This window comes from Trachymyrmex septentrionalis, unplaced genomic scaffold, assembly GCF_001594115.1.
Source record: "Trachymyrmex septentrionalis isolate Tsep2-gDNA-1 unplaced genomic scaffold, Tsep1.0 scaffold32, whole genome shotgun sequence".
Lineage (NCBI taxonomy): Eukaryota > Metazoa > Arthropoda > Insecta > Hymenoptera > Formicidae > Trachymyrmex > Trachymyrmex septentrionalis.
In genome coordinates, this window is record NW_017305485.1 from 484,128 (window position 1) to 493,923 (window position 9,796).

Here is a 9,796-nt window from a genome sequence, read left to right on the forward strand (position 1 = left end):
TATTTTTATATTTATTATATTCTTTATTTAAAAAATACAGATATAAATTTCTCGTAATATAATGGATTTAAATTTTTTATTGAGTTATACAGTATTTGGAAATGGATATGCCATCATTAGTTTGCACTGAATTTTTTTTAAGAAATAATGAATAGAATTATATGATATTATTTATATTGCTATAATCCTTAACATTAAAATTATTAATATGTGTGATGACAGTTTTGATATGTAAATAAGTAAATAAGTATACTTCAATTAGCATTACGATAAAAAAAAAGATACAAAAACTTCAATCAAAAATTTTTTAACTAGACATATATATATATGTATCTTGACCAGATTCTGCGATGAGTCTACTAACCGCGACTGAGAAACTTTTTATACCACAAACAATGCTGGGAAGTAATTTTCTACGTCGTTAAGCTTCCAATCTTTATCGCGGTTTACAATACCGATGAGAAAAACCGACGAATTCATAGGATAGACAAACAGACGAACGATCAAGGAAGTTGTAGAATATTATTACATCTGTGAGTTCTATCGTATTTACTTCGTTGCATAACACCTTCTTCATTTATCAGATTCTTTACTTTTGCTTTAATTGTTAAACTATTTTTGTTGATCTTTCCCATGCATAAAATATTCATTCTCTGCGAATATCAGTTTTAAAGTCCGAGGTTACTAATTTTGGAATGGATCGTTTATAAATCTCGCAGCAATGTGTTTTGCTCCTTCTCGATCGCAATGTTATTCTTACATTTTTTCACCATAACGCTCACCGTCTGGCTTTTCAAATATATACGATTGTCATATAGACTTTTTATATAACACATTCTTGACTCGTCAGTTTGTGTGATATACTAACAATTTTTTTTCTCTATTTAAAACTGTTGTTGATAAAACGTGAATAATAAATTTTTCGTAGCTCTTGACGTGACGATATATGGAACACTGTACAGCATAAATGTAAGATACATATTAGCTTAGCTGGTAATACTAGCAAAATCGTAATCCTGCAATAAATTGTATATTCACGGAATATTTATTACTGGTTGCAAGCTGCTTACATTACAGATACTTGCGAGCGATCTCGAAGCTAGTTTTTAAAAAGGAAAAATAATTTTTTTAGAAATTACTTCTCTTTTCTAGGATAATAAATTTTTACGGTATAAATTTGTTCCAAGAGCAAAGATGCGTCTCGAGAAGAGAAAAGCTCATTAAAACATCGTATGTAATTTATTCGAAAAGCCATATATCCCATTACAATTCATAACACATACACGCAACAGTCGTGTAATCCGAAATTCAATCGTATTCTCTACGACGCTTTGCGCGCAAACGAAGCTCACGAATTCCAGATACCCCGGGGTAGCATACATGTTTAATTTTTTCTTTAGATCGGACACGTGAAAAGTAAAAATTTTTACGTATGCATGTATGTACATATACACATATACATGCAAACAATTTTCACTTTTCACGTTTTCGCTCTAGGGAAAAAGTTACATGATCGCTACCCAGAATCTACTGTGCGATTTCGCACTCAGACTCTTAAAGTTATTATTATCTATACAAGAGAGGATATAGGAAGGAAGCGGATGAGATAGTCCGAAATGTGTGTATTTTATATTTACATATACATTAAGCCACGGAACGTAATTGCAATCGCGTGCACACACGCATGTACGGCCACTCACGCTCGCACTCACACGCGTGCATAGATATGTACCGAGTACAATTAAAACTTTGGCGCGACCGACGGCGATGGAGGTAATTTCCTGAATTCACCGAGACTAATTCCGTTATTTCGAATTTCGTCGCAGCAAGGATAAGAGAGAAACAGAGAGAGAACGGCCGTGTTGCGCTGCTGCACGAGAGCAGTCACCTCAACGTTGGTCTTAACGAGCTGCATCCCGTACGTGTACGATATAATGGCGGCGAATTTAGTGGAATTGCGAGCGAGCGAACCGAGTCTGTAATCCATAAATTTGCTAATAATTAATAAAAAGCGCGGCGAGAGATCAGCTGACTGCGGCACCGCCGCGAGATACGCGCGAGAGGGGTTTCTTCCACGCGTGCGCTTCAAAATGAAAAAATGAAGTGAACTGGGAGAATAGGACAGAGTTAATACTTGAAACTATATACTGCTAGACAAGACGAAACTATACATATATGTATTATTCTGGTGCGTCGCTTCGTGTTACACGACATAGAGTGATCATCTTGGAAAGTGCTGGATTAAAAGATTACGCAGACTATACAGGAAAAATATAAATGTATAATATGCATCATGGGGCTGAATAATATTTCAAATATACTTTATTTATATATTTTTTTAAATACATAAATATTTAAAATGCATATAACGCTAATTATTTATCATCTTGATCTCCGGAATACAATTGTCAAAAATGTGTTTTATTACTTATTTTTTTAATCGCCATTGTAACAATATCAGTATAACGTACTCTTGCTCTAAAATAACTTTTTTATTTTGGAATGAGAAATAATTTATCATTTACAATAATTTATATTTTTTATATTAAAAATGCATTTTTACGGTATTTTGCGCAATCGTAACGCGGACAAAATAAATTGTAGAAATAAAACAGGTTGAAGAATCTTATTAAATCCAAAACTTATTAAGAGAGAAAAATAATGCGCTAAGAAAGCTTAATATAGCCAAAACGTATATGTTTATGATTATTCTTAACGTATGTTTGAGAATAAATAATTATTTTTAATGCGTTAAGATTTTTTGTCTACTTATTAATTGGCCATTATTTTTCCTTCTTACAGTAAATATAAAATATAATATAACAAACACACACATATCAAGAATTTTTGCATCTACTGCACTGAGAAGAAGATAATTATAAATTTATTTGTGAAAAATACATTTCACTGAAATAAATCTTTATTTAAATGCGACGAATAAAATTGTATTTCTAGCAAATAAATCGTCTATTTTACTTTTTTACAATTAATATATTTTACAAAAATATATATTTCGTCATTACAATATTACATTTTTTCATAACTAATAAGTATCGAAGAAAACGTCATCAGAAAGTAGCATTTGCTTCGCAATACTTTGACATTTTGTTCTCAGTTGCATTTAAAGTTAATAAATAGTAGGTACACGGCGCCTTATCTAATAACATATCGTTTTTTTGTACAAAAATAATCTGTCACATCAGTCTACGACACAAAAGTCCTTGTCGCGTGGCAGTCCTTCGATGCATTGCGATCCTTCAGGTTACAAGATTTCGAATGGGACGTTTCCGAATGTCTTGGAAGTAGAAATCCGTAAAGTTCCAAGTCCGTCTGTTTCCATTGCTCCGCACGAAAGCTTTCACCGCAACTTTTGCAACGTCCTCTTTCTCGACCAGAGAGAATACCAGCGCGATCAGGATTTCTTGTTCAATTTGTGAACCACCAACTACCAGAATGCAATTTCGCTCACTGGAAGAAAGCACGCACGATACAAACTCGGTTCGTAGATCATTCGGTAAAAATGACATAACGACATCGTCCAAAAATATCCAAAAGATATTTGAAGGACTGAATGAACGAAAGTAGAACAAGCGTAAAAGAATTATTTGAAAACGTGCCAAGCTCGCGTGACACTCGCAGAGTTCCGATGAAATTTTCGACAGAAAAGAACTACCCACACGAGCAAAGTAGTTTTTTATTTGTTAAATAATTTTTTTATTAGCTATGATATATTATTGGTTGTCAAAAAATTATTTGACGTATTTAAAAAATATTAATACACATGACGATGATACAATATATCAATGTGATGATAATAAATTTAAGATAAAATTTAAAATAAAACGTTTAAAAAGTTAATATTAAAGAAGATTGTAAAACGTACTTATCACAGAAAAAAAATGTTGCTGGCTACAGCTAATTCTGATTAGCTGAAATTGCATTAGCTACTATAGTTATAAAATTTGCTAATACATACAAAGAATTTTCTGCTATAGCTAATATAAGAACGTGATAGCAAAGCATGTCTGTTACAGATCAATTTATTTAACAACATGAAATTATAGTTATCATAGTTATCGGATATGTCCGTGTAAAAGAAAATTGTCTCTATCATAGCTAAATATGGTTTGCACACACAAATTTTTGCTGCTGCAACTAATCTTTTTTTCCCGTGAAATATGGCAATCCAATTCGATTACTTACAACTTCCATAAAAATAAACATATAATAATAATAAAAATGATTTCAAGTGACTGTTATTTTAGTCAACCAATTTAATCTACAATTTTAGACAATCATAAAAAATATGGTTGTCCCAAAATATAACTATAAAATTATAATCACTTGGAATCATTTTTATGGTAATTTTAACTATTTTATAATAACTATAATTATAGCCATTTAAATAACTATAATTATAGTCATTTTAGATTGCCAACTACATACATATGTTGCTAAAACTATGCACATAGTTACTGATATTATTATTATAGCAGTAATAATTATAATTATAGTAATATAATTATAGTTACGAATACCAAACATTTTTCTCTCTGTGTGCATTTCTACATAATAAATGAAATAAAAATGTAAGACTTGGAAAAGTATTAGGTAATGTACGATTTAAAAGATTAGATTGTGATGCGATTTAAGAAACACACACACTAGAGCACATTTTTAAAACTTTTATTTATTTAATCTTTAAAAAAAATATAAAGCAAACTTAAATCCAATTGATTTAATTTAATAATATTCTAAAACACGACAAATGATTAAGACTTATCAATCAATAGCCTAAGGGCTATATTTAACTTATATTTTCTGTAATTCTGCTATAAAATACATTGAAAAATAGCAACGCTATCACGATGTTTTTATTTATGTAAATAACAACACTCATATTGCACTTTATGTCACGAGCATAACGGAGTAGCGTTGAAGTATCATGTTTTTAAATAACTCTTGAGAAAGTATATAAATACAATAATTGAATTTTTAAGCGAGGTAGTGCGATTTAGGAGCCAATGCGATTTCAGCAACTTTATTCTAATTATATCAAATGAATATACCTTTATTAAAAGTTATAAATAATGAAAAAAACATTAAAAATCAAAAAAGATATGCCAGGTGTGTCATACCTAACAGGCGTTAAAGAGTTAATTTTAATTTTTATTGTTGCTGATAACATACGCCGACAAAATTTGAGAGGGGGGGGAGGGGGGAGCTTGTGCTTTGCACTTTGAAAAATGTTTCTGTAGGATTTTGATGCGCTGCATTAAATGACTACATTATCCATTTTTTTCCATCATCCTCCATTTTTTAAATAATCACAAAAACAGTTTTTTCCGGAAGTAACTTTTTTATTAATTCTTTCCGGCTAAACAAAAAATGATATCGAGGGCTGTATTACGGTATTTAACTCAGAAATGTTCCAAATATTAAAAATATTTTTTTGATGCTTATAAAAATGTTTTATACAAACTGCAAACAAAAAATTGGGAAAAATCGTAAAAAAACCGGAAAAAATTGACAAATTTTGAAATATAAAACCAAATAATTTGAAAGAAAAAAATTGTAAAAAATATCTGACAATTTATACTTATAACTGTATGTTTCTAGTTTAAATTCTTTTTTGAAATATCAATTTCCGAGCATTTGTTTAGAAGTTAATGAATTTAAAGCGCCAAAGCATCCCGAGCGTCACCTACAGTGCGCGATATCATCTCGAGTCTGACACATAGCCATCGAATACAGGAGCATGTTGTGTAACCTTTTTTGGTTACTGATGTCTGAAGTAAAAAATATGCAATTTAAAATGACGGATGTGGAGGATAAGAATTTTAAAAAATCCGCACATGAAAATCGATATTTGGTGGTTTCGTAAGTCTCTGATTACTTATACTGTAATCACAATTGTTGAATTGAAAATAGCAGATCCAATGGCGATGAATAATAAGTAAATATACACGGAATGGTAATTTTAGCGTTATCCATCTTGTATTACATGAATGTATCACTTTGTTATAATAAAGGTAACGCTAAAACTCACCGTTCCGTGTACATTTACTATCCATTTTGAATTGTACATTTTTTACTTCAGACTTGAAATCAGTAACCAAAAAAGATTAAACAATAATAAGAATAACAATTAATATAATAAAGGACTCCTTGATATTTAACAATATAAAGACTAGAATGTAAGGGGAAGTAGGAATCAGCGCGATACTCGGTATGCAAAATTTTTTATCCAGACATCTTCTTTCACAGAAAAAAGGCGTGATCATAGACATGGTTAACAAAGTATTCTTTCTTTCTAATCTAAAATTTTATCGAAAAAATTTTGAATTTATTATCAACATTTTATTAAATAATGACTATCCTCTCGAATTTATTTTTAATACTATGTCTCAGAGAATAAAATATTTTATAAAAAATAGTAACATGATGAACAAAGGTAACAAAAAGAATGTGACATCTAACAATAAAATCATTTGGTTTACGATCCCCTTTGTTAACAATATTTCAGATAAATTCGAGAGAATTATTAAGAAAAACGGTATCCAAAATTGCATTTTATAGTATTAATAAACTTTGCAGTCTAATCAAAGTGCAGAAAGATCCTTTACCAATCAGTGCACAGAGAAACGTCGTATATAAAATTGCCTGCAGAGACTTGCGAGGATTCTTATGTAGGACAAACTAGTTCTCAACTATATATACGCATTTCTGAACACTGAAATCACATTAGAAGAAAGACGTCTTCTCATTCGGTCATTATAGACCACAGATTTCTATTTGACCATGAATTCGATTGGGACAGGGTGTAAGTTTTACATATAGAAAGGAATTACAACAAAACATTAACGTCTAAAATGTTGCATGTAAAAACACAAAAAAGGAATTTAAACAGATACTGAATTTTTAGGTCATGCCTATACGTCAGTTTGGAATACTATTTAAAAAATAATATTTACAATTATGCTTTCGATCGTTTCGGATCAGCGCTTGTATCGACTGTGACACATGTTGTTTGTCTCCATGTAACCAAAGAGTGAACAACTGTTATATTTTATTCTTTTTATTTGATGAAAAAATTATTTGAATTACTCTTGTTACTTCATCTAATTGTCAAAATTAATATTATATTCTACTAGTTATTATTATATGTACAAGTTGCATCAATTCGGTGAGTGTCAATCTGCTTTCTCTTTGTCGGTTCTTTTTCAAAATAATTTCACATATATCTGTGACATTCTCATTTTTGTTGTAGTTTCACTTTATAAGAATTCTTGTTTCCTTCTGACCTGTAAACTGGGATGAAGCTAAGGAATTCTTTGTGATGTTGGATGGTTGGCATCATGGTTAATGCACTTGTGCTGAATTAGAATTATATTAATACCGTTGAGAATGGCTTGAAGTAAGTCGAAACGCGTACGGATTTTATACTAACTTTATATATTTTTATATTTTTATATTAAAAATGGACATATAAACATTTCCATTATTATACAATACTTGCGCACCGAATATCGCGCTGACTCCTATTTCCTCTTATATTCTAGTCTTTATATTGTCAAAAAAGATTATACAACAAGCTTCTGTATTCGGTGGGTATGTGTCGAGAGGATATCGCGCACTGTAGGTGACGCGCGAGCTACTTTAGCGCTTTAAATTCAATAACTTCTGAACAAATAGTCGGAAATAAATTTAAAAAAAAAAAAAGAAAGGATTTAAACTAGAAATATACAGCTAACTATAAATTGTTAGATATTTTTTACGATTTTTTTCTTTCGAATTATTTGGTTTTATATTTCAAAATTTGTCAATTTTTTCCGGTTTTTTACGATTTTTTTCAAAGTTTTTTATGATTTGCACAAAACATTTTTATAAGCATCGGAAAAATATTTTTAGTATTGCTGGAACATTTCTAAGTTAAATGCAAAACAGACCTCGATATCATTTTTGTTTAACTGGAAAAAATTAATAAAGAAGGTACTTCCCGAAAAAACTGTTTCTGCAATTATCTAAAAAAAAATGGAGGGTAATGGAAAAAAACAGATAACGTAGCGCACATCAGGATCCTATCGAAATATATATGAAATATCTTTCAAAGTTCAAAGCCCAAGACCCCCCCTAAATTTTGTCGGCCTGTGTAATTAATCTGCGCAAAATTATGTTTTGATTGGCGTTTAGAAACTTACGTATTATTCCGCTTAAGTCTCGATGTCGTTCAAAGTTTCCACATCTTGCGTATTTTCCTGATTTTTCAAAAATAAAAATCGATAGATTAAAGTCGCAATAATGGAGCCTCCAATCGGTCCCAACCAGTATAACCAGTGGTAGTGCCAGTGGCCAGTCCAGACTGCTGGTCCGAACGATCTAGCAGGATTCATGCTGCAGCCGGTATGAGGGATGAAAGCAAGACACAGCATGGAGACGCAGAGGCCAAATTTCAATCCCAACGAGTCGGTATTCTTCGCGTTTCGCGAGTCCCAACTACTGCACGCGAAAAAAACAAGTACGCCGGTAGCAAAAGCCTCAGCCGCGATTCCATGTCCGATCCCGATAGCCTCATTAACGTCCGTCGTGCAAAACTTGTCGGTTGTTGTTGAATCACCGTCATGCACAAGATCTGACGGCGTTATCATCTGTTAATTAATTGAAACAAAAGTTAATTCAATTTGAATCAAATAATTAAGTTGAAACGTAAAATCAATCGATACTTTGCACAGGTTTGCTACATTATTCATTGTTATTTGTACAATAAATAATTCGAACTAGCTATTAAAATTTTATTTATACAATTAATGAAATAGCATTTTAGATGATTGGATGCTGCAATTAACGAATATATACAGAAACAACTATTTTTAAGTATCTAAAAATTTATCTAAATACAGATTTAAAAATAATTTTATTGAACCATGAAAATTATTATGTAGGTATATATGGAATTCAAGCATGATGAGTAATGCTGCAAAAAACGACAGTAACCAAATTGAGCATCCTACAATTATTTTGACAGTCCAGTAAAATTATTTTCAGATCTGTATTTAGATAAATTTTTATCTTAGCAAAACTATTCTTTCCGTGTAGAAATAATAAACGTGTTTAAGTTGACAAAGTAGCCTAACTACTGTCTACTAATTGAACATAATTGGTTTTTACTTTTAAATCCGATCAATACACATTCAATCGCTCGACATGCATTCTATTCCAACTTCAACGCGACCAATATTTTATCTTTAAAAGCAAGCGGATATTTGAATGGGTAAAAATAATCGTAATGTTTGCAGCTTTGATATGACGTAATTTTTGATAACGCGTTATATGTATAAACACGAACATGTATCAGTAATTTATTACCACCGAAATACGATTGTTCAAGTCTTCGCCGAAACGGCGAAATAATTCAAATGTGATTTTTGTAATCTGTAAATAAATGAATATGTGCGTATTTATTGACCTTTAGCATGCCGTAACCTAACAGGGCACCCAAGCATTGTGCAATAATGTAAAATCCGGCCATTATGAGAGACTTCTTGCCAAGAATTAGTGCGGCGATCGTAATAGCCGGATTGAGATGAGCGCCGCTGATGTGACCAACGCACTGGAAAAGATCAAATATGTATTCGACGATAAGATCTGATAATATTAGATGTAAATGTATCAATAATTTGCTACTTAGAAATACTCTCTTTTATATGTTTGATTCTATTTATAAACTAATATATATATATATTAATTAATATATTTCAAATTGTAATACACACACATATATATATATATATATATA

General features: G+C 31.0%; 1 protein-coding gene across 1 annotated transcript in view; it reads right to left on the reverse strand.

Annotated features, from left to right (window-relative positions):
- Nucleotides 1-3,030: 3,030 nt before the first annotated feature.
- LOC108749864 (aquaporin AQPAe.a-like) overlaps nt 3,031-9,796 on the reverse strand; it is a 35,663-nt gene continuing 28,897 nt past the window's right edge. Inside the window, exons 4-6 of the mRNA XM_018488859.1 lie at nt 9,467-9,610; nt 8,202-8,648; nt 3,031-3,468 (exon numbers count right to left, since the gene is read on the reverse strand). Coding sequence (XP_018344361.1) covers nt 8,214-8,648; nt 9,467-9,610 — 579 coding nt within the window. The 3' untranslated portion in view covers nt 3,031-3,468; nt 8,202-8,213. The remainder of the gene's footprint in view (nt 3,469-8,201; nt 8,649-9,466; nt 9,611-9,796) is intronic.